A 25,357-nucleotide genomic window follows, 5' to 3' on the forward strand; every position below is an offset into this window, starting at 1 on the left:
CAAGACCAGGTTAGTGTCCAACTGGCAAAGTACCCTGTTACCTCCCTTTTGTTGTGTTTCTCTTTGCAAACCCAGTGGCAAGAACCAGCATCAGATTCTAGGAGAATCTTCCTGGGTGAAGATAGGACTACATCTGTGAATGGATCCTCCTGACATCAGAGAAGGCTGGGGGATTATGTTCTCACAGCCTTTAACCTGATAGGAGCCCTGCATGGCAACTTCCTTTGCAGGTGGATGCCCTCTCCAAGGTTTGTCTGTCCTTTGGCCTCAACTCCTCTAGATTTGGGGTGGGATGGTCACTCTTGACTCCGAAAGCAAGATTAACGAGGTCCTTCAGATAACTGAAGTGGAATTATCTAAGCCAATATGCGCTGGTCCCAAGTGTCTATGCTGACCCCTTCTCTCACTTGATAACTAACCCACAGTGAAGTTTCAGGTCTAGATTGAAATGCGTGAGGATTATTTTTACTTGCGTGAAAGTCGTTTCCTCTTCTCCCAACATGTTTCAGACGTTATTTCAAGGGAACAGCCGTTTCTGGCTAATCCTTGTTAAATACCCGCGGTAATATCAAAATGTTCAATCAGCTATTGCTGGACAAACTCTTGTTTTCCTCCAAACTATTAAATAGCTTTGGTCATCATTGTGGCATAGTTTTCCTTCCACCCAGTTAACTGCAGGGTAAATTCTTCCTTGAGGGATTGCATGTTCCTTTATGGGTTCTGTGCATTCAAAGCTTTTTTTTTTTTTTTTTTTAAATTTTTTTTTTTAATGTTTTTATTTATTTTTGAGACAGAGAGACAGAGCACGAACGGGGGAGGGTCAGAGAGAGAGGGAGACACAGAATCTGAAACAGACTCCAGGCTCTGAGCTGTCAGCCCAGAGCCCGATGCGGGGCTCGAATTCACGGATCGCGAGATCATGACCTGAGCCGAAGTCGGACGCTCAACCGACTGAGCCACCCAGGCGCCCCTTTTTTTTTTTTAATTTTTTTTTAATGTTTTTATTTATTTTTGAGACAGAGACAGAGCATGAATGGGAGAGGGTCAGAGAGAGAGGGAGACACAGAATCTGAAACAGGCTCCAGGCTCTGAGCTGTCAGCCCAGAGCCCGATGCGGGAAAGCTTTTTTTTTTTTTTTAAATTAAAAAAATTTTTTTTGATGTTTATTTATTTTTGAGACAGAGGGAGACAGCACGAGTGGGGGAGGGGCAGAGAGAGGGAGACACAGAATCCGAAACAGGCTCCAGGCTCTGAGCTGTCAGCACAGAGCCCGACGCGGGGCTCGAACTCACGAACCATGAGATCGTGACCTGAACCGAAGTCGGACACCCAACCGACTGAGCCACCCAGGCGCCCCTAAAAAAATTTTCTTAATGTTTGCTTCTTTTTGAGAGAAAGTGTGTGTGAGCGCAGGGAGGTGCAGAGAGAGAGAGAGGGAGACACAGAATCTGAAGCAGTCTCCAGGCTCGGGGCTGGCAGCACAGAGCCCAACACAGGGCTTGAACTTGTGAACTGTGAGATCATGACCAGAGCCAGAGTCGGATGCTTAAGCAAGTGAGCCACTCAGGTGCCCCTAAAGCTCGTTTTTCATACTGGATGGAGGATTTAAGGGGATCGCAACATCTTGACTTTAAGAATAAACTGGCAATCAGTGAGATTGGGGGGAGGGGGAGAATAAACTTCCATATTTCCCCCTGACGCTCTGCCCTCAGTTTAAAGAGAGGTGTTCTGGGGGAAGGAATTGTTGCTTTGTATGGGGTAGCTGTGTTTGTAGAGAGAGGGTCTTGGGGTGGTTGGGGCAGACCCCTCCCTCCAGGTGAAGTTTGTACTTTATTTGGCAGAACTTGCCTAAGAGCTGCGCAGAAGGGGGAGGCAGTGTGTGCGAGGTGGCTTGTCCCGTTCTGTGGGGCAGGGCCAGGTTGAGCCAGGTGTCACTCGAGCTAAACTACATCAAGGAACGTGTCATGCCAGAAGTTCTTCGGTTTCAAAGGTAACTCTCGCAGCAATATGACCTGTTTACAATGCAGTAGATAGCTTGAGCCCAAACAGGAAAGTTCATGCACGCTGGCATGCGTAGAACACCCAGAAACAAAATCAGTAAGGGGTTTGATGATCCGGGTACATTTCAAGACTGGGGAAAGGATGGGTTCACGAGGTAACTGGTCATTTGGAAGGGAAGTCTCAGGCCAACACATAAGCTGGGTGCCCTACGGCAAGATAATCTGTAGAACCCCGAGTACCTCATTTGCACAATAGGGATAATTTTTTTTTTAAGTTTTTTTTTTTATTTTTTTTTAACGTTTATTTATTTTTGAGACCGAGAGAGACAGAGCATGAACAGGGGAGGGGCAGAGAGAGAGAGGGAGACACAGAATCTGAAACAGGCTCCAGGCTCCGAGCTGTCAGCACAGAGCCCGACGCGGGGCTCGAACTCACGGACCGTGAGATCGTGACCTGAGCCGAAGTCGGACGCTTAACCGACCAAGCCACCCAGGCGCCCCATTTTTAAGTTTTTTTTAATGTTTTATTTCTGAGACAGAGAGACAGAGCGTGAGCGGGGAAGGGTCAGAGAGAGGGAGACACAGAATCAGAAGTAGGCTCCAGGCTCTGAGCAGTCAGCCCAGAGCCCGACGCGGGGCTCGAACTCACAAACCGTGAGATCATGACCTGAGCCAAAGTCGGAGGTGTAACTCACTGAGCCACCCAGGCGCCCCGAAATGTATGTTTATTTTTGAGAGAGACACTGAGCAGGGGAGGGTCAGAGAGAGAGACATCTCCAGGCTCCAGGCTCCGAGCTATCAGCACAGAGACCAACGCGGGGCTCAGATCCATGAACCGTGAGATCATGACTCAAGGTGAAGTTGGATGCTTAATGGACTGAGCCACCCAGACACCATCTATTTCTTAATATCAAAAGAAAACTGGAGCATTAGTTAAACTAGGCCAAAATCAAGATAAGGAAGTAAATTTACCCTTCAAAAGTGGACTTCACAATTTTCATAGTTAAGACCTTGCAAATATGTTCGAAAGAAGCATCAAGCTCTGATTTAAAGTCTGAAGTATATTTGAAAGTGACCCTTGTGGGAGAAGAAACATCCCACATGGCCTGCAGAACCACCCCTTTGTCCCCTCCCCTATTATTTCTACCCTCCAACCTTTTGTAAACAACTGAATGTTTTAAGCAAAGAGCGAGTTGGAAGGAAAAGGAGTGTCCTAACTGAGCCACGGAACAAGGACGAAGTCAGTTTTATCCTGAGTGGATTGTTATGGGTCCTTAAAAGCTGGAGACCAATGACGTTTGTGCCCGCTGGCCCGTGCTGCAGGCATGCCCAGTGTTGAAGATGCTTTGCCCCTTCTGTTTACTTCCCATAAATCAGTTTTGGTTTTTTTGTTTTTTTTTTAATGTGTATTTATTTTTGAGAGAGAGACAGAGCGTGAGTGGGGGAGGGGCAGACAGAGAGGGAGACACAGAATCCAAAGCAGGTTCTAGGCTCTGAGCTGTCGGCATGGAGCCCTACGCAGGGCTCGAACTCACAGAATGCGAGATCATGACCTGAGCCAAAGTCAGACGCTCAACCAACTGAGCCTCTCAGGTGCCCCTTTTTATTTTTTTTTTATTTTATTTTTTTATTTTTTTTTTTTAACATTTATTTATTTTTGAGACAGAGAGAGACAGAGCATGAATGGGGGAGGGTCAGAGAGGGGGGAGACACAGAATCAGAAGCAGGCTCCAGGCTGTCAGCACAGAGCCCGACACAGGGCTCGAACCCACAGACTGTGAGATCATGACCTGAGCCGAAGTCAGCCGCTTAACCGACTGAGCCACCCAGGTGCCCCAGGTGCCCCTTTTTAAATTTTTTGTAACGTTTGTTCATTTTTGAGAGAGCATGAGTGGGGGGGGGGGGGTGAGGGGCAGAGAGAGAGGGAGACACAGAACCCAAGGCAGGCTCCAGGCTCCGAGCTGTCAGCACAGAGTCCGACGCGGGGCTTGAACCCGCGAACTAGGAGATCATGACCTCAGCCGAGGTGGAACGGTCAACCAACTGAGCCACCCAGGCCCCCCCTTGTTTTTGGTTTTTAACGTTTGCTGTTACTCTGATGGCTTTGGAGCCATCCTGACGGGAAAAATTACTTTCACTGAATTCTCTAACAGTCCTTGAGTTACTTGACATGTCAGAGGCCAATTCTGTCTTCATGTTCATTTTCTCACTTGGCGAAGACCCCAGAAAAGGGAGAAAAGGAGGCGGTGCCGGAATTTCAGTTTGCTGCTCTCTGGGATTGCACAGGCCAGTGAAATAAGGGGGAAAGAGGAGGAGACTGTGTAGGTGGCCAGGTTTTGTCTTTATCAAGTAAAGATGATTAACAACAACTCAACAAACATGTCGTCCCCAACCATATCGCATGTTGTACCCTTAAGAATGTTTACTTGTCGATTTGCTGTCTACTCTTATAATATTTAACACAAAGGAAAGTCGTGGCTCCCGCAAATGTAAAACGACAAAGATTTTACTCTAACAGATGTCCAACAGATTCAAAGGAGAAACAAAGACCTCTCAAACCCAGGCAATGAGGAATGTCAAAGTAAATTTACAAATAGATGGAAAACATAGTCAGTATCTACAGGGCGATAATCAATTGCATTCCTCTGGATACCACCATTTGCATTTCCATGGTGTATTACTGTTGTTTCACAACAGAGTTGTGAAATAGCTCAAAGACATCGAAAGGCATTGGTAATCTGGAGGAGAATGCCGGCCGGTCTACCTTTGTTACTCATCTCAGAGTCTTCTATAACTTCTAGAAACCAGGGACTGTGTCTGTCTGTTACCTGTGTCCCCAGTGCCCCGAATCTTGCAGGTCCCCAGTGAAGATTACGTGAATGAATGACTGTTCTGTAGAATTTTGCCTAAACTCCCTAGTGCCTTTTTGGAGGTAAAAAGCAGTACCACACAGACCAAATAGTATTGTTAAATCGTAGGGAGATATTGTTGTTTGTGAAAAGCTCTTAAGCAGTTCTTATTTTTTGCCAAAAAAATGGGGTGGGGGGATAGAATGGGGAGGATGAGATTAGTGTTAGAGACACAGCCTTACTAGAGGTTTAAAAATTATCTAACCTCCCCTTCTAGCCTGCTGGGTCTCAACCAGGGACAATTATGCCCTCCAGGACATTTCACAATATCTGAAGGCATCTGTGGTGGTTTGGGGGTGGGGTGGGGAGCTGCCGTCGGCATGTAGTGTAGAGAAACCCGGGTTACTGCTAAGCATCCTACGATGCACGAGAAAGCCCCCACAGTAAAGGAATGTTCAGCCCAAATGTCAGTAGTGCCCCGTGCCCCGGCTGAGAAACGGATCTAGGGACCTAGTACGTTCACCGAAAACCATTCAGAGAGAAGATTCCAGGCACCCAAGGAAATTCATCACTTCTCCCCTCAGCTGAAGTTTACCCGAAACATTTTTGATTAATTCTGGGTTCCCATATTCCCTGCCTCCATGTCAGCCCTGCTCATGCCCTTGACTTCTTGTCTACTTACTGCCAATACACCGTAAGCAGGAGGAGCCCGTCTGGAGGCCTGTGAAAACAAGGCCTGTACTGAGAGACTCCACATAGATTATGGCCTCCGCCTACCATCTGTTGGTGAGGTTGGGTGGCATCTTGCACCTCAGTTTCTCTGCTTTCTGGAAAGCAGAGGCTGGACTAGGTTGGCTTATCTGTCAAAGACCTTTCTGTTCCAGGTATCAGTACCAGAAGCTTCCTGTGCTCAGGGCCTACTGGTTAGAGAGGGCTCTCAAGGGTCCCTGAAAGGGGCTGTTCCTCTGAAAGCAGAACCCTGAGGTGACCATTCCTAGGACCATGAGGAGAAGGCAGGGCCGGGCCAGGAAGAGGGAAGCCGTGTCCTGCCAAGTGGGACCCCAGTTACTTGCCCCTCCAATTACTGTCCTGCCCCAGCCCTGCCTCTCTCCTGGCCCCTCGCACTGCTCTCAGAGGCCCCAGGGGCCTCTCTCCTACCTCCTGCAAGCATCTAGATCTCTCTCAAGATGAGATGAAAGCTTTTAAGTGCTTCTCTTCCTGTGGAATTGTTTTTCTGGAAGGGTCTTAAAAAGTGCCTTCTCCAATGGTTATGAAAGTGCCCTGGAAAAAAATTTTGGAAAATACACTAACAGTCACCTCCCGCCTCTTTTTTAAAATTAATGTATTTTTTTAAATTTGCATCCAACTTAGTTAACGTATAGTGTGATAATGATTTCGGGAGTAGAACCCAGTGGTTCATCCCCTACATATAAAACTCAGTGCTCATCCCAACAAGCACCCTCCTTAATGCCCATCCCCCGTTTAGCCCATCCCCCCCCACCTCCCCTCCAGCAGCCATCAGTTTGCTCTGTATATTTCAGTCTCTTATGTTTTGTCCCCTTCCCGTTTTTATACTATTTTTGCTTCCTTTCCCCTGTATTCATCTATTTTGTATCTTAAATTCCACATATGAGTGAAGTCATATGATATTTGCTTTTCTCCAACAGACTAATTTCGCTTAGCATAATACCCTCCAGTTCCATCCACGTAGTTGCAAATGGCAAGATTTCATTCTTTTTGATTGCCGAGTAATACTCCATTGGATATATAGACCACATCTTCTTTATCCATTTATCCATCAATAGACATTTGGGTTCTTTCCATACTTTGGCTACTGTTGATCATGCTGCTATAAACATGGGGTGCATGTGCCCCTTCGAAACAGCACACCCGTGGATAAATGCCTAGGAGTGCAATTGCTGGGTCATGGGGTGGTTCTATTTTTGATTTTTTGAGGAACCTCCATCTGTTTTCCAGAGTGGCTACACCAGCTGATTCCCACACCCCTCTCTTTTCATATGAAAATGTTACCACCTCTGGAGACTCAGAGGAGGCTCTGTGGTCTTTTAAAAAAATTATTTATTTAAAGCATTATAAAAGTGATACATATTCGCTAAAGAAAATAGAAAGGATAAACAAAAGTTAATAAGATTCGCCTGGATGTACCCCACTAATGCAAGATGTTAATAATGTGGAAACTGCTGAGTTTGGGGTTGGGAGGGGTGGATATGGGATGGGTATATGAAGCTCTTTCTGCTATCTGCTCCAATTTTCTGTAAATCTCAAACTACTAAATACATAGTGTATAAATTAAGTTATATTTTATATTTTATTTTTTTTAATTTTTTTAGTTGTTTTATTTTTTTATTTTTTTTTCAATATATGAAATTTATTGTCAAATTGGTTTCCAATATTTTATTTTTTAAAGATTATTATTATTTATTTTTTTTTTTTTTTTTGAGAGAAGGAGAGAACACAAGCCAGGGAGGAAAAGAAAGAGAGAGGGAGACGGAGAAGTCGTGGCAGGTGCCACACTGTCAGTGCAGAGCCCAACGCAGGGGCTCGAACTCACGAACCATGAGATCATGGCCTGAGCCAAAATCAAGAGCTGGAGGTTTAACCGACTGAGCCATACAGGCGCCCCTACACTATATTTTAAATATCTACCTAGGATCTTTTTTGTCCAGAGACAACCACTGGATGATCCCATTTTGCTCACTCTTTAATTAGGGGAAAATTAAAATATCCCTAGCAGTAGGGGGTGGAAGGATTGGAATGGCTGACCTTCTAGGAGTGTTAACCACGTGCACGCATTGTGCTCTGTGCTTTATGCTCCCGTGACGCACTGAGCTTTTCCAACTCTGCAACAAGCCTTACAGAGCGCTTCCTCTGGGTAGCCACTCTTCCGACTGTCTTGTATTCACAACGAACTCATTTAATCCTTCCAACAATCCTATGAGGCTGGTACTATCCCCGTTTTGCAGGAGGAAACTGAGGTCTGGCAGTTTGTAAGTTGCCTCAGCCTCTGCAGTGGGGAGGTGGTGAAAGTTATACAGGATCTCTGACGACACAGTCACTTGTATGTTACTCGAGATTTTAGAAAATGAGGGCACGGTCCGGTGATGGCGGCCGCGCACAGGATCCACAAGAACCAGAGGAAGCTTGGAGGATGTGCGGAATCGGGGTAAATACCTACTAACTGGAAGGGTCATAACTGTGATTCAGCTGATCACAGGAGGCCCTTTGTCCAGCCTGCCAGAGCATGAAAAAGCAAGGCCCTGGAACCCAGCCTCGTTCCTTCCCTAACCGTGTTGCTCTGTGCGGGCCACTCTGAGCTTCAGTTTCCTCACCTGCAAAATGGGTTTGATTCAGGCCTAGCTGGCAGAACCGTGGGAGGATTAAATATGAAACTCCGTGCATGTTTTAGGCACAGGATAAAAACCAAAGCTCACGTGTATTGACCCCCAGCTGTGTGGGGGGGGACACCGGACTACGGGTGGTCACAATCCCTGGCCTTTTCTCTTAGTCTGTGTGGTAGTGGAGTGGAGAAGAGGGTCTGGGTGTGAACTGGGTGGGGTGTGAGGCAGACTTCCCTTCCCGGGGAGCAAGCGGGAGAGGGTGGGGCCTACTTTGACGCCATGATCGGGACAACTGGTTCTTCCATTTCCTCCACTCAACAAGCATTCGTTGATGGGGCGCCTGGGTGGCTTGGTGAAGCACCTGGCTTGATTTCGGCTCAGGTCGTGATCTCGCCGTTCCTGAGATGGAACCCCAAGTTGGGACAGCACAGGGCACGTTTGCGATTCTTTCCCTCTCTCTCTCTCTGCCCCTCCCACACTTGCACATTTGTGTGTGTGTGCCCTGTCTCTCTCTCTCTCTCTCTCAAAATAAACAAATAAGCTCAAAAACCCAAAAAACCCCAAGCATTTGCTGACTGTTGATCGTGCTCTGTGTCACGTGCCCAGCACTGTTGTGGATGCAGGAGAAAGCAGGAAGCAAGGCAGACCAGGTCTGTTTGCCAAACTGTGCTATTTTCCCCGAGAAAGGTGCGATGCGGCAATTCTAAAGGCATGTTTCTTTTCATGAGGAGCTTCATGTGGCCTGAGGTAAGTCACACTTCTTAGCTGGGGATCCGCCCTTCCTCATCCAGGGTCCCAGAAACACATATTTACAGCAGACATATGAAAAGGCACCCGTACTCTGTGTGAAATAGATTAGGTGTCACTAAACTTTGCTTTGGCTGCAGCAGGTTAGTTTATAGGGTTTTACGTTTTGAGGCTCTTCAATCACATACGGATTAAAAAAAATTTTGTTCATGTATTTTTGAGAGAGAGAGAGGGAGACAAGAATGCGAGCAGGGGAGGGGCAGAGAGAGAGAGAGGAAGACACAGAATCCGAAGCAGGCTCCAGGCTCCGAGCGGTCAGCCCGGAGCCCGACGCGGGGCTCGAACTCAGGAACTGTGAGATCATGACCTGAGCCGAAGTCGGACGCTTAACCGACGGAGCCACCCAGACGCCGCATTACCTACGGATTCTTAACTTACCCCAGCCTTCCCTCCTGTCCTTCCTCCCATCACCGCTACTCGTTTTCTTTCTGTTCCCAAAATTTAACAGGTCCTTGAAAGTTAATGGATCCTGGACACTGTGGGAGAGGGTATAAGCAAGTAAGTGTGGCTGTAGGTCTGGGTGGGAGGATTCGTGTGTGGTGTGTGTGTGTGTGTGTGTGTGTGTGTGTGTGTGTGTGTGTGAGATTCTCAGCACGCTTGAATGTGTTGGAGCGACTGAGGGCAAGTGCAAGCCCCAGAGGTAGCTGAGGGAATGTGAGGATGAGTGTGTGCACGTGTGTGTGATTGTGAATCCCAGGGATCCAGGGGGGCGGGTGAGGGTGGGTGGTGGTAAGGGATGGTGGGTGAGGGAGTCTGGAAGTGGAGTGAGGTGGGGGTGTATGTCCCTATGCAATTGTGACTCTGGGGCACAAACGTGTGAGGCCTAAGATTCAGGGTTGGCCGACGAGGGGGACTAACGGGCGTTGAGTGTGGTAGGATGTGCAGGTGTGCGATTGCGAATGTCAGATGTTGGGGAGCGAGGTGGCAGGGTGTGTGTGCAAGGCGTGCCCGTGTGATGGTGAATGTCAGGCAGTGAGGCGGGGGGTGTGCATTCGCGCGGTTGGGAATGGGGATGTTGCCGGGGAGCGAGCGGGTGAGAGTGAGCGTGTGTGTGTGCGGGGCTCGTGTGTGCAAGTGCACGCCAGTGCCGGCGTGAGCACGCGAGGAAGCGCCTGCGGTGGGGTGGGGGGAGCGCGGCCGGGGGTGCGCGTTTGCGGGTGAGGCGCGGCTGGCTGCTGGGGGGAGGGGGGCGGGGGGACGACGGGCGCGCGCGCGCACGGCGGGGCGTGGGCGGGGGGCGCGTGGCCGGGTGGGCGCGCGTGGGGGGCGCGCGGCGCGGGCGGGGGGCGGGGACACTGCGGCGGCGGCGGCGCGGACACGACCGGCCGCCCCCCGTGGCAGGCGCGGGGCGAGCGGGCGCAGCGCGGAGCTCGGGCCCATGGTGCGCCCGTGTCCGTCGGTCGGGCCGCGCGGGCGGCTCCGCGCGTGGCCCGGCGCTCGCGAGCTCGCCCCCTCGCTGCGGGCCCGGCCCGCCCGCTGCCGCCGCCTCCTCCCCCGGGGCGGCGCGGCGCCGGCGGGCGGCGGCGCGGAGGCCGGACCGGGCGGCGGCCCAGGCGGCGCGGGGGGCGCGGCGGCCAAGGCGGGCGGCGCGGGCGACATGACGGACAACATCCCGCTGCAGCCGGTGCGCCAGAAGAAGCGGATGGACAGCAGGCCCCGCGCCGGGTGAGCGGGGCCCGGGGACGCCGGCCGCCTTTGTCCGCGCGGGCCGGGGCGGCCTGGCCGGGCCTGACAGCTTGGCCGCGCCCGGCGCCATGAGCTCGCGGCCGGCGGGGGAGGCGGGCGGGTCGTCGCGGCTGCAGCTCCGGCCCGGGCCCCCCTGCGCGACCGCGTCCCCCTGGGGCCCGAGCGCGCGGCTGCCTCCGCCCCGGCCCGGCTCTCCTTAGAAGCCCCGGGAAGCCCGGCCCGCCCCAGCGCCGTGCCCCGCGCGCGGAACTGGGACCAGCCATGGCTTTCCACCGTTTTATTGTTTCCTGATTATCCTTGTTGTGATTACGCCTCGGTCCCCAGCAAACCCTGCTCCGCGCCTGGAACAGCCCTCGGGAGCCCGGATGTGCTGGGCTTACTGGGGCGGGGGAGACGCGGCCTCCGCCGCAGACCCGCGCCGCGGGGGTCCCGCATCAGCGCCTCGGGGTCCCGGCCCCTGGTCGGCCGCCTTTTCCCCTCCCGGCCCCGGGGTGGGGGGGGGGGGTCAGAAACCGGCAGCCGCAGGAGGCCGGGCGGGGCTCCTCCTGGCCGACCGGAGAACCTCCGGCTCCCCACAGTTTGAGGGAAGGCGTCCCCTGGCCCGGGTGGGGGTTCCACCTGCTGTGGCCTTTCCCGCCCCAGCCGACCCCATGGCCGCCTAGGCGTGGGTTTCCCTCCCGGAGAGCGAGCGGACGGGTTGCCGGTTTCCGCCCAGCCGTCCTGTCTTGCTGAGGTTGTAAGGGACTCTGTGGCATCGCCCGCGACAGTTACCTGGGGGTAAGGGTTGGGGGGGGGGGGGCTGGTTAAATTGCACATTCTCTGGCCCCTCCCAGGCCCTCCGATCGGAGTTTGGGGGCGGGGGTGGGTGGGAGCTGGAAAGGTGCTTTTTCCCAGGCTGCCCAGGTGAGGCTGACGTCCCCTGAAGGCTGAGCCCGGCAGCTGGGCGGGGCTGCGGCCTTGGACCCGCCCTGCCCCCTAACATCCTGTCGGCTCTGGGCATTTCCTTGTGGCGGCGGCTTACTGCGGAGTCGGTTGCTTCGTGCCGGAGGTGGAGAGGGGGAACCCTTAGGGTTGCTTGCTTCCATCAGGTGTCCATGGAATTTAAAAAAAAAAAAAAAAAAAAAAAAAAAAAGTCATGATGCTAGCTGCCATTTTGTGCGGTCTTTGTCCCTGTCTTCCTTGAATGTTCCGGAGGCCCGGTTGATGTAAGACAGGAGGACCCGAGCGCAGTGAGGTTAAGGACTGCCGGGAAGATGCTGCAAAATGGAGATTGAAGTCAGGATCATTGGGCTCCCAGACAGTGCTCCCTCCCTTCCTTCGCTGTTCTCCCTCGTTATACTCCTGACTACTCAGGGCGCAAGAATGATCCTTGAGCTCTGTGCCTGGATAGCGTATGCGTGCAGTGTCCAGCCTCAGTAAATCATGAATTTGTGTATTCAGTGGACTCGAGTCCTCTAGATATTCGCGTTTAAAGCAATTATGAGATGATTACAGTGTGCAGGGGCGGTGCCAGGCGACTGGGATACAAAGATGAATTAAATTAAACAAGCCATGTCTGACCCGTGCAGGCCTCCTGACCCTGGCTGTGTGCAGTCGCTCAGGGAGCTTAGCAAACCACTGCCCCTGCCCTGTTTTAGACCTTTGAAATAATCTGGAGTGGGACCGGGGTATCTAGTCTATTTTTTTTTTTTTTTTTAAGCTCCCAGATGATTTTAACATGCTGTCATAGTTGAGAACTCCTGATGCAGTGCATGAGAGGAAAATGTAGATAATTCTTTAAAAGTGATAATTAACCATGATAGAAATATGCACTGTTAACGTGGGGGGAGCGGTGCAGACAGTTAAAAATTTTTCTGTTTGGTATTTGAATGGAAGATCACACCCCCTTTTAGAATTTGCCACTTTGGAACTAATTTATTTCCTAAACAGTGACACAGATTCATATTCAAAGCATGTATCAGGAGAGCCAGGCAATTGTGCATATATATGTTCCTGTGTTTAATTTGCAGTTTTAGGAGTAGCTACTCAAGGTGGGAAGCTGGGGTTTTGGAAACACTTTTGGAAGCAAAGTGATGGAGAGTCTCCCCGAAATATAATGGGGGCGAGGAGTTAAAGAAAGAAGAAACTAATATAGATGTTTCTTTACCTTCCAAGGGATTACATCCCGATAAACCTATTGTAAGGTGAAAATGCATTTAACTACACCTAACCTACTCAACATCGTAGCATCGCTTAGCCTGCCTTAAACATACCCAGAACATTTACATTAGCCTACAGTTGGGCAAAATCATGTAGCATAAATAGCCTATTTGATAATAAAGTGTTGATTATCTTATGTAATGTACTGACTACTGGACTGAAAGTGAAAGACGGAGTGGCTGTTATGGGTGTGGGATGGTTGTCAGTGTATCAGTATTTACCCTCCTGATTTCCTGGCTGGCTGGGGCTCGTTGCTGGCCAGCATCACAGCAGAGGATTGCACCTCCCGGAAGAGATTACAATTCAAACTACAGTTCATATCAAATGCATATTGATTTTGTACCATTGTAACAGTGAAAAATCTGAAGTGGAACATCAGAAGTCAGGAATTGTATGTGAACGGTCAGGCTCTCTGCTTGGGTACTTGACATAAATAGTCCTGTTTTATTTTTTTTAACTTTTTTTTTTTTAATGTTTATTTTGAGAGACAGAGAAAGGGAGAGCAAGCAGGGGAGGGGCAGAGAGAGAGAGAGAGAGAGAGAGAGAATTCCAAGCAGGGTCCCATGCGGGGCTCAAACTCACGAACTGTGAGATTGCGACCCCAGCCGAAATTAAGAGTCCATCGCTCAGCCGACTGAGCCACCCAGGCGCCCCTATTTATTAAAAAAAATTTTTTAGGGGCGCCTGGGTGGCTCAGTCGGTTAAGCGTCCGACTTCAGCTCAGGTCACGATCTTGCGGTCCGTGAGTTCGAGCCCCGCGTCGGGCTCTGGGCTGATGGCTCAGAGCCTGGAGCCTGCTTCCGATTCTGTGTCTCCCTCTCTCTCTGCCCCTCCCCCGTTCATGCTCTGTCTCTGTCTCAAAAATAAATAAACGTTAAAAAAAAAAATGTTAAAAAAAAATTTTTTTAATTCTATTTATTGATAGTGCGAGTGTGTGAGTGGGGGAGGGGCAGAGAGAGGGAGACACAGAATGTGAAGCAGGCTCCAGGCTCTGAGCTGTCAGCACAGAGCCCGATGCAGGCCTTGAACCCACGAACCATGAAATCGTGACCTGAGCCGAAGTCGGACGCTCAACCGACTGAGCCAGCCGGGCGCCCCAAATGGTTGGTGATTTTATGGTTAAACCCCAAAACGGGCACCAAGGGGCACAGTCAGCTGAGTGTCAGACTCTTGATTTCTGCTCAGGTCAACATCTCAGGATTCAGGAGTTCAAGCCCTGCACCAGGCTCTGTGTGGATGGCAAGGAGCCTGCTTGGGATTCTGTCTCTCCTTTTCTCTACCCCCCACCCCCCCAAAAAAAAACTTAAAAAAGATAACAAAACCCCAAAACATAGATGCCATGAGCCCCAGGAGACAGTTTAAGTAATGCTGGGGTTACTCGGTATGTTTCCAAGACATGCACTTTATTTGCTGAGGGAATCTTGTGGCCCCAGTGCTGTTTTCTCTCAAGAAAGTTACCGCATCCTGATTCTGAGAAAACCCTTGCCGTGGTTAGGAAACGCGGCCTGTGCGGCACATTGCTGGAAGCCATAGTCTGACTTCACGCGCTTTGCTGCCAGCTGAACGTTCCCTTCTTGGTGAAACACCAGAGGTTGGTTGGTAGGAGCGTGGGTCCCAGAGGGGAAGAGCTTGGTTCAAGCTCAGGCAACATCACAACTCACGTTCAACTTTGGGAAAATTATCTTACCTCTCTGGGTCTCAGTGGTTTCATTTGTAAAGTGGGAGTGACAAGAATTATGGAGACCTCAGAGGGTTGTTGTAGAGATTTAATCCATGTAAAGTTTAGAACAGTAAGCACTTAGTACACCCTAGTATTTGCTGGGGCTGATGGTGATAAACAGGTCTTTGTAGGAGGTTTGCTACCGGGGGCTCTTGAGAATGCTCCTTTGATGGGGGGACATTTCAAAATACTGAGGGCACCTGAGTGGCTCAGTTGGTTGAGCATCCGACTTCGGCTCAGGTCATGATCTCGCAGTCTGTGAGTTCAAGGCCCACGTCGGGCTCTGTGCTGACAGCTCGGAGCCTGGAGCCTGCTTCGGATTCTGTGTCTCCCTTTTCTCTGCCCCTCCCCCACTCATGCTCTGTCTCTCTGTCTCTCTCAAATATAAATAAACATTAAACTTTTAACAAATATTACGGATTTCATGGCTCTATTCTGATCAAATCTGGGGAAATGATTCTGCATAAACGTCCATCCAGGTATGTAAAGGCTCTGTTGTGCTATGTAGGGCAGGGAGCAGGTGCTGTGGCTAAACTAAGACTTTGCCTTCAGGTTTTGTGACCAGACTGGAGGAGAATGCTTTGATTTTTGATGTATTTGGACTAGGAAGTTTTAGATGTGAACTGGGTTTGGAAAGAGCTGACTGGGTTCATATTCTACCACATTTTTTTTTAAAACAACTTTGAGGCATAGTTTACATAGCATAAAATATTTATATAGGAAATGTACGGTTCATCGATTTTTTTCTTAAAGTTGCAGAGTTTGTGCAGCCATCACCACAGTCCAGTTTTCAAACATTTCCATCACCCCAAAGTCCCTCATGCCCATTTACACTCAGTCCCACTGATCTTTCTGTTTCCGTAGGCTTGCATTTTTTGGAAATTTCATATAAATGGAATCATGCAGTATGTTGTCTTTGTGATTGGTTTCTTTCAGCACAACAGTTTTGAAGTTCCTTTTTTATTGCTTAGTCAAATTCGTTTGTCTGGATAGGCCACTTTTTGTTTATTTACCGAGATGGACATTTGAGTTCTTTCCAGTTTTTGCATATTATAAACAATACTGCGGTGAATATAAACGTGTCTGTGTGGACCTATGCTTTCATTCCCCCGGTCTATCCTGAGATTGATTGGTTGATTGATTCTTGTTTTTTAAGTTTATTTATTTGAGAGAGTGAGAGAGATAGAGAGTGGGGGGGTGGGTGGGTGGGAGAGAGAGAGAGAGAGAGAATATGAATGAATCCCAAGCAGGCTCCAAACTGTTAGCCTTACGTGGGGATCGATGCCATGAACTGTGAGATCATGACCTGGGCTAAAATCAAGAGTCAGACGCTTAACCGACTGAGCTACCCAGGCACCCCTATTTATTTACTTACTTGTATTTTTAAAACTGTATTTTAAAACTGTATTCAAAAACTGCCAACTTTTTCCCAAAGCAATTCTGTTTTAGAATTTGGTATAGTTTTTTTTTTTCTTTTCTAATTTTTTATGTAAATTCTAGTTAGCATACAGTGCAATATTGCTTTCAGGAGTAGAGTAGAATTCAGTGATCACTTACGTACAATACCGAGTGCTCATCACAAGTGCCCTCCTTAAGACCCATCACCCATCTGGCCTATCCCCACCCACCTCCCTCCACCAACCTCGGTTTGTTCTCTGTCTTTGAGAGTCTCTTGGGTGGCTCAGTCAGTTAAGCATCTGACCCTCAGCTCAGGTCTTGATCTCAGGGTCATGAGTTCAAGCCCCATGTTGGGCTCTGTGCTAGGAATGGGGCCTACTTAAAAAAGAAGAGTCTCTTATGCTTTGTTTCCCTCTCTTTTTTTTCCTTCCCGTGTGCTCATCTGTTTTGTTTCTTAAATTCCACAGGAGTGAAATCATACGGTACTTGTCTTTATCCGACTGACTTAATTTGCTTAGCATAATACACTCTAGCTCCATCCACGTCATTGCAAATGGCAAGATTTCATTCTTTTTGGTGGCTAATATTCCATTGTACATATATATATATATGCACCACATCTTCTTTATCCATTCATCAGTTGGTGGACAGTTGGCCCTTCTCCATAGTTTGGCTACGGTACCCTGAGACACAGGTTGTCGGTGTTTCCTATATCCTCTGTGAGAGTCGAGTTCTCCTGCCCATCTTTGACCATTAAACGTTGCAGTTGCTCAAGATTTGGTCTTGGACCTCCTTGCCCTTAGAAATTGGGTTGAGCTCAGTATCTCCTCCTAGGCTCCCTCTTGACATAGGACCTTTGCACCTCCTGTTCTCTGCCTGGAATGTCCCCTCCTCTCTTCATCTAGTCAAAGCTCAGTCTTCCATTAAGCCTTACTGGACGTCCTCAGGGGATCCTTCCCTGATGTTCCTGACTAGAGATCAGATCCCACTTGGAGCGTCTCTGAGCACTGGCTCCTTTTCTTTCTCTCACAGTTGCCGCGTGACATGTGCTCATGTGATCATTCAACTGGGAACCCCCTGGGCCCCAGTTGGGGACAACTTAATCACCATCACCCAGAGCCTGGCACAGAGTAGGTGCCCAGTGAATCCTTTCTGAGAGAAGGGAATGCCTGAAGCTGATCTCCAATTTATGCTGTCCTGGGGGCGAGGAGAGGATGCCTTTTCTAGAAGGTCCAGGCAGGGAGAGGTCTATTGGACATTCCCAGATGGCCGCCTACTCATTCTTCTGATCTTCGTGGCTCAGAGATCTTCACTTGGTGGCACCAAGTCTTCAGCACGTGATTTGAGCGCGAGGGTGGGGAGTTTGGGGTGTGAGTAGCAGAAGGGAGCCGCAGGCAAAGAGAAGGCCTCCTGGGGCCCCTCTGACTTGGTGTCGTTCCCTCCACTGAAGGGCGGCAGCTTAGGAGGTGCTCGGGCTTGGGAGGCGAGGTAGTTCTCATCTTTACACACAAGGCGCATGATCGTGTGAAGAGTTTTTTTGGTGGATGATTTATGGGAAAACCCTGATGTGCTATTAATGCAAGAAGTCAAGCATTTAATGGAAAAGAATAAAAACATAGGAAATCTGGATTGTTCAGAGGTTATGGCATGTAGGGTGTGGTGGGCAGAATAGTGGCCCCCCGGGACCTGTGAGTGTGTGACCTTTCATGGCAAAAGGAGCTTTGCCATTGGGATTCAGTTAATGATTTCGAGATGGGGAGACTGTCCTGGATTAGCCAGGTGGCCCCGGTGTCATCATCACAAGAGTCCTTGAAAGAGAGGAGACTGAATCTGAGAGATGGCAAGGGGCGCCACTGCTGGCTTGGAGGGGGAGAAAGCGGCATGCAGGGGGCATCCAGAAACCGAAAATATCCAGAGAAACAGCCTCCAGGGGGAACCTGGCCCTGCCGACGTCTTGATTGGAGGCCCGTGGGACCTGCTATGGACGCCTGAAGTGCACGATCATGAATTTGTGGTGACCGCTTACAGCAGCAAGCAGTGACCAGTGCAGACAGGTGCACCCCATAAGCCTGGGGGACACATGCCTGCCCTGGCTTCGTGTCCCAGGGAGGCTGTGGGGGGCGGGGAGGGGACAGGGGCCACCTGCCTGCTGGGCGTGGGGGAGGCATCTTGGGGGCTCAGGCTTACGTTTTGCTTGAGGACGCAGGATGTAAGTGGACACGTTGTGCGGCCCATTCCCTGACCACTGAGGAGGAGCCCAGACTTAGGGTCTGCGGTGTCTTGGGTCTGGGCTCAGGTTTTCTTGCTCCTGCTGAACGGTGGCCCTTTGATGTTGGTATTTTTTTTTTTAATGTTTTATTTATTTTTGAGACAGAGAGAGACAGAGCACAAGCAGGGGCGGGGTGGAGAGAGAGGCAGACACAGAATCGGAAGCAGGCTCCAGGCTCTAGGCTCCGAGCTGTCAGCACAGAGCCCGACTTGGGGCTCGAACTCACGAACCGCAAGATCATGACCTGATCTGAAGTCGGATGCTCAACCCACTGAGCCACCCAGGTGCCCCTGATGTTGGTATTTTTTGTTTGTTTTTCTGATACGGAAACAGGCTCAGAAAAGTGAAGCAATTAATCCAGGGCAAGAACGAGTGGCAGAAACTAACAAGAAGTCGGGTGGGCTTGCCGCCAGCCTAGGAGAACTTGGGAGGGTTTCCCAGAGCAGCGAGACAGGTGGCTGCAGGTGTTGGTCGGGTCAGCTCTGCCCCCTCGATGCGGTTTTCCTCAGTTATTTTTCCCTCTAGTAACACTGAATGATTTTGTTTTTGTTTTTTGTTTTTTGCCACTGGCTGAGAATTGGGGAGAAATTAGAGAGAAATGTATATCACATTTTGAAAACTGCCAGAAGAATAAAGATAATATTGTGGGCTGTACTTTAAATATTTTTTTATTTTTTACCTTTTCAATGTTTATTCATTTTTGAGAAAGAGAATGTGAGCGGGGGGAGGGGCAGAGAGAGGGGGACAGAGGGTCTGAAGCATGATCGGAGCTGACAGCACAGAGCCCGATGTGGGGCTTGAACTCACGAACCGTGAGATCATGACCTGAGCCAGAAGTTGGACGCTCAACTGACTGAGCGTCAGTCAGGCACCCCTGTAGACGGACAGGCTGCTGGCCTTGTCGATTTGCAGTTAAGAGTTTGGATTCCAGGGTCACGCAGACCAGTTTTGCCATTTTATTGCTTGTATTATTCCGGGCGACTGTCTTCTCCCCTCTGTGCTTCAGCTTCCTGTTTTGTAAGTTGGGGACCCAGGAAGGGCGCCTGGATGATGAGGCATCGTGCGCACAGAGTAGCGTCATGAGCGCTGGTGAGCGTCAGAAAGTGTTCTTCTCCCAGAGCCTCATGGGGACTCTTGTACTGGCTGACATCACCTCCTCTTCCTTCTGGGTCTTGGTAGAAGGTCTTCTTGAGTGAGAACTCCAGCTGGAAAATGCCCGCAGGCCAGAGACTGGCCGCCACTGGAAGCCATCTCAGACCTCACATTACTTAGCCTAATGACAGGGCTGTGGCTGGCCGAGTGCGTCTTTGCAGCGGTCCTCGGCATCGTGCCAGGACCAGATCCGTCAGTAACGTGGGTTTTTCACTGTTTATGTGAATGAAAACAATCAATGCCAATGTAGGGAGTTCTTGTTTGTTTTTTTTTTTAATTTTTTAAACGTTTATTCATTTTTGAGAGACGGAGACAGAGCGTGAGCAGTGGAGGGGCAGAGAGAGAGGGAGGGAGACACGGAATCCGAAGCAGGCTCCAGGCTCCGAGCTGTCAGCACAGAGCCCGACGCGGGGCTCGAACCCATGAAATGCGACATCATGACCTGAGCCGAAGTCGGATGCTTGGCCGCCTTAGCCATCCAGGTGCCCCAGGAGGTCTTCTTATAGATACATTCACTCAGCTGGAAGGTCTGAAGCTGCCCCTTCTAATTTGCGGGGTTCCAGTGCCCTTTCTCTTTTGACATAATGGAGGGGGTATTAGGTTTATAGCTTAGTTGATTCTTGTTATTCACGGTGATTGTGTTTCAGAAAGCCATTCAGGGTTTCTGCCAACCCCGAATTGGCGGGTACCGAATCATTGCTCCTAGGGGAGGTACAGGGTCAGTCTCCTGCAAGCCTCTGGTCACGGTTTACCTTGTGGTAAAGGGATATTGTGGTTTCCAGCCACTGTTTAACATGCATTGTTGATTCATTAACGTTGAACTCCTGACCAACAGCACTGCAGCTCACAAGCTTCCTGTCGTCAGGGGACTGGACAGCAGGCCAGCCTTATGCTTGGGGGCCGTAGTGATGCCATGAACAAAAGGCTCCAGTACAGAAAGGAAAGCACTAAATAGACCGTGAACAGGACACGTGCTTACAGTAGGAGAGCTGAGACAGGGAGGCAGCGGCGTTGCCTTGTTTGACCTCAGCTGGGGAAGCCGCGTGAGGCGATACAGGTGTTTCTACCACTCCGCACCTGTCCGTGAGTGACCACAGCGATGCTGGGAGTATTGACTTTGAGGTTATAACTTTCAGGCAGTAGGTGAATTTGCAAATACAGAAAGCACACATAACGAGGATCGAATGTACGTAGGCGCGTGTACGTGTTCAGGGTCCTTCTGACACGGCGGACGTGGTGTTAGGTACACAGCGTGTGGGGGCGTGTCGGGGGCAGGATGAGGACGAGGCTGTGCTGATCGGTGACATCGCAGACCCCCGCCCCTCCCCTCTCCATGGCGGAGTGGAGAGTTGCGTAAACAGCCCTTGGCCCCCTTGGATGCGAAGGTCGGAACAAGCCTTGGCAGCGGCCCATTGGAAAGCGCCCTCCGTGTCCTCCGCCAGCCAGCCCAGCTGCCCTAGTGCCATCCACTTCCTGTTACGGAGTCCCTGCCCGGGACCAGGTCAGGTGCCACCGCAGGCAGTAACACCAGGGGATGTGGAATCACGTACCCAGGCACGGATGCTGAGGGTACGGGTGGATACCGGAGCCATGCTTTGGGCTGGGGTGGGGTGGGGGTGGGGTGGGGGGGGGGCTTTCCTGAGACAGGCCAGCGACTGGAGGCCCTGCATGCCAGTCCCGAGGAAAGAGCACGGCCGTTTGACCTTGACCTAAGGCACCCATGCAACAAGTCGGAAGGGGGAGGTGAGGCACCGACCCATCTGTCGTTGGACTTGGGGTGGTTACTCCTCAGGATAGAACTTTCTTTTAGGATCGTTACCCAGATGCAAACGATGAAGGTTCTGAATTCGCTCTGGCCGTATTTTGGGGCCACCTTTGGGAATGGACATGGCGTGTTGTCTCCAGCTTCACTGATGACAGCGAGTGGAATTTGGTTTAGCTTCCAAAGAAAAAGACTATTCGTCATGTTCTTATCGAGGCCTCTCACCTACAGAACTAGAACAGTGCTGATTTCTTAACGCTAACGTCTGTTTTCTTTCATCTGTGTGACTTGGAAAGATTGATGGAGAAACGTCGCCAAAGATCACTTTGGGTGGCTCGTGGCCAGAGACTGAAAGGCTAGCAATTATTTTCATGGTTCTTTCTCTTTGGGCCAAGTGATACTTGCTTTGTTTTTGCAGTCGGGCTAGGGAGTTTCCTTTTGGAGTACGTTTACAAGAAAAAAGCAGAGAATTGGCTTTAAGAAAAGTATGAACTCAAAGTTCATGAGGTTTGTAGATGCGCCCCCCTCCCAGCCACGTCTGACCTTTAGGAATTGGCCGCCTGTGCTAAAATCTTGCTTTTAGTCTAAAAATATAATATCGCTGTAAGGGGGAGGAGGTGGGATAATCTGATTTTGTTAAGAGATTGAGCTTTTTTTTTTTTTTTTTTTTTGCCATGTTACCTGTGAAAAACATGATTTCTTTCTTTCAAGATGTGATTTTTAAACAGCGGTTACTTTACCACCTCGATTGGGGATCCCGTTGTTGCTTCTCTCATTGTATAAACAGTTTGAGGGGATTATGGGAGAGGCAGGTGGAAGGGGTCCTGGGGAAGGAGAGGCTCCCTGTGGGAAGTGGAAGGGTGGCCGGATGCTGTTGTCACCACAGCGAGATCTCTGTGGCATTTGCTGAAAGCCAGGAGGGGGAGGCTGCTGGCTGGCCTCCCTGAGGAAGGAGCAGTGTGGACGGGGACCGCGCCGTCCCCCATACGACAGGGCCCTGCAGGGTCTCCGCCCCCCTCCGCCGGGCCATCTGCTGTGACACAGGGTGAAGTCAGACCTGGCCAGGTTGGACCTCAGGGGTTCTCAGCTCAGCAGTACTGACGGTTGGGGTTGGCTAATTCTCTGCTGTGGGGGCTGTCCTGCTCCTCGTAAGAGTGTGACAGCAGTCCTGGCCTCGCCCACTGGATGCCCGCAGCACCATCCACCCGGTTGTGACAACTGGAGATGTCTCCAGACGTTACCAAGTGTCCCTGTGTGCTGCGGGGGGCGGGGCGTGAGTGGGCAGAACCACACCTGTTAGGAGCCACTGGATGAATATTCCCTGTGCCTGGCCAGGTCCCTGTTGTCCTTCAAAGGCTGCCTCCTTCTCTCTCTCTCTCTCCCAAGAAAAACCTGTTAGGCAAGAAGTTCACGTTTGGACTGTCCTACTTCACTAGGAGTTCAGCTTTCTGATAGTGACTATGAGGCCTTGAGCTGTCGGAAGAGACTGTTTGGGAAGCGTTCGGGGCTGCGGTGCATCCCTTCACACAGTCCTATGCTGAGCCCTTAACCCCCAGTACCTCAGATCGTGACCCCTCTGTTTGGAGATGGAGCCTTTAAAAAGACATCATTAAGTTAAAGCGAGAGGCCTTTAGGGTGGGCCCTATTGCGGTATGACTGGGTCCTTATGAGCAGCGGAGATCAGGACGCACAGAGACAGGCCAGGGGGTGAGAGGAAGAGACCACGCGAGGACACAGGAGCAGGGCGGCCGTCATCAAGCCTCGGGGAGAGGCCCCAGAAGAAACCAGACCTGCCCACACCTTGACCTTGGACTTGTAGCCTCCAGAACCGTGAGGAAATAAATTTCTGTTTAAGCCACCCGGCCTGTGGTATTTTGTGATGGCCGCCCAAGCAAATTCATGCAGGAAGCACCTCATTTATGGCCATTTTGGCAAGCGTGGGGTCTCTTGCCGTTAGTAATAAGCCTTCGTTCTAAATTGATGATGAGTTCGTGAGGAATTTCCTTTAGAGAGTCCGGTCTCAAGAGCTCTGTATAAGCACACTGCAAAGTCATGTGGACCTGAGCTGACCTCCCCCCGCCCCCCTGCCTCTTCCTTTTGCTTAAAAGAGTTCCCAGGAGCCTGTCACACACCCATGTTGCGCTTTGCGTGGTTTGTTGTTAGCTCATGTTGGGTAGATTGTGCGAGATTACTTTGATGAGAGTTATAATAGTTGCTCACCACTACTCCGTGCTTATCAGGTGCCCGGCACTGTTCTAGAGTTGTAAGTGGATCATCCTCTTTCTCCCGACAACCCTGCTTTACAGATGGGGAGACTGAGGAACGACAACCCTACTTTACAGATGGGGAGACTGAGGAACGGAGGGGTTTTTTCCTTTGAGAATGATACCGGCTTAGAATGACAAAGACTTCCTTTCCGTGTTTTTAAAAGGCTCGTTTTAATTTGAACGTAGGCAGCAAATTGCAGCTTGTGACCCGTCTTGATGACTTCTACTCTTTGACTTTTTCTGTAATACCTATTCAGAGCAGGTGATTATCGTTGAGGGGGAAAGGATTGAAGGTTTGTGAGACTTCAGTAATTTGGAGATGAGCGTGTGTGAATTCCACTGTTACTTGTGAAGACTGGTTGCAGAAATGATGTGACAGAGAGGAAAATTCTAGAAACTTCAAATTACCCCAATAGCTATGAATTCTTGAGAAACACAGTATCTGTTTCCAGAGTTACATGTTGATTCTTATTTTGTTTTTCTTTTTAATGTTTATTTATTTATTTGGGCAGGGGAAGGGGCAGAGGGAGACCGAGAATCCCAAGCAGGCTGGTAGCCCTGGGTATTGTCAGTGCAGAGTCCGACGTGGGGCTCGATCCCATGAACTGGGAGATCATGACCTGAGCCGGAATCAAGAGTCGGACGCCCAACCGATGGAGCCCCCCAGGCGCCCCTCTTATTTTCTTTCTTGCCCTCTCTGTATGAGACATGTTCATGCTAATGGGGGGGAGAGTGCAGAATGTCCATTTCTAAAATATCTACACTCACCCCGCAAAAGGAAATAATCCGATTCTGAATGCTTTTTAAAGCTTTTATATAGTTAGTCCCCATAAAAGTGCAACTATAAAATGGGAGAACTCCCTCCTCCCCGCCACTATACTCCCTCTCGTTCTTCTCCCCGAACTAGAGGCACCTGGGGGCTCTCATACAAGGAATGACACCCTCGTGTCCTGATAAATCACACAACCAGGTAGTAAACACGTAAGACGGCTCGTACTACCTGGCAGGGTTCTTTCCCCCGTAAATAAGCTGATTATGCATACTACATGCATAAAAATTATGCATAAATATGCATACATACATGCACATTAACACACAGAAAAGTGTGCAAATCATGCACAGCTCTGTGAATTTTCATAAAGTGAACACCCTCCTGTAGCCAGCCGGAGAACAGGCTATCGCCACGGGAGCCCTCTCATACTGCCTCCCGTACCTTACCCTGTGTCCTGACTTTGTCGTGTAGGGATGGGTTTTCCCTGGCTTTGAACTTTCTGTAGATGCAGTCATGTGGCACATGCCCCCTCGTGCCTGGTTTCTCCTGCCCCATGCTCCATCATTCAACCACGTTGCACGCGTATTGTAATTTGTTCATCCCTGTTGCTGTGTATGTAGTCATTTGTGTGACTGTATCATGATCTCTCTATCCACCTCTTCTTAAAAAAAAAAAATTATATTTATTTTTTGAGAGGGAATGCAAGTGGGGCGGGGGCAGAGAGAGAGGGGACAGAGGATCCAAAGCGGGCTCCGTGCTAACAGCAGCGAGCCCAGTGTGGGGCTCCAGCCCTGGAACCACGAGATCATGACCTGAGCCAAAGTCGGGAGGCTCAACAGACTGAGCCACCCCGGCACCCGCTTCATCTCTTGATGACGTTTGGGTCATTTCCAGTTTTTCCTGTCGGGAATAGTGCTCAAACATATCTGTTGGTACATGTATTATGTGGCTTTGCTGGGCCCTAGGGTATATTTGCGTGTAGTTTTCCAAAGTGTTTGTATTAATTTGGGCCTCTCTGGCCGGGAGAGTTCTGGGCGCTGGCACTGGTCTTGTCTGTCTCCTTCCTTTCAGCCATCCTCGTGAGGGTAGTGCTGTCGCAAGAAGTGTGTCTTCTATG

At 50.2% G+C, this 25,357-nt stretch overlaps 1 protein-coding gene across 1 annotated transcript in view; it reads left to right on the plus strand.

The window, feature by feature from the left end:
- The first annotated feature begins 10,318 nt into the window (after nucleotides 1-10,318).
- Nucleotides 10,319-25,357, plus strand: part of ATP9A (ATPase phospholipid transporting 9A (putative)) — a 125,955-nt gene continuing 110,916 nt past the window's right edge. Inside the window, 1 exon segment of the mRNA XM_053890131.1 lies at nucleotides 10,319-10,680. Coding sequence (XP_053746106.1) covers nucleotides 10,394-10,680 — 287 coding nt within the window. The 5' untranslated portion in view covers nucleotides 10,319-10,393.

This window comes from Panthera pardus, unplaced genomic scaffold (genome assembly GCF_024362965.1).
Source record: "Panthera pardus isolate Hobbes unplaced genomic scaffold, ASM2436296v1 HiC_scaffold_25, whole genome shotgun sequence".
NCBI classification, from domain to species: Eukaryota; Metazoa; Chordata; class Mammalia; order Carnivora; family Felidae; genus Panthera; species Panthera pardus.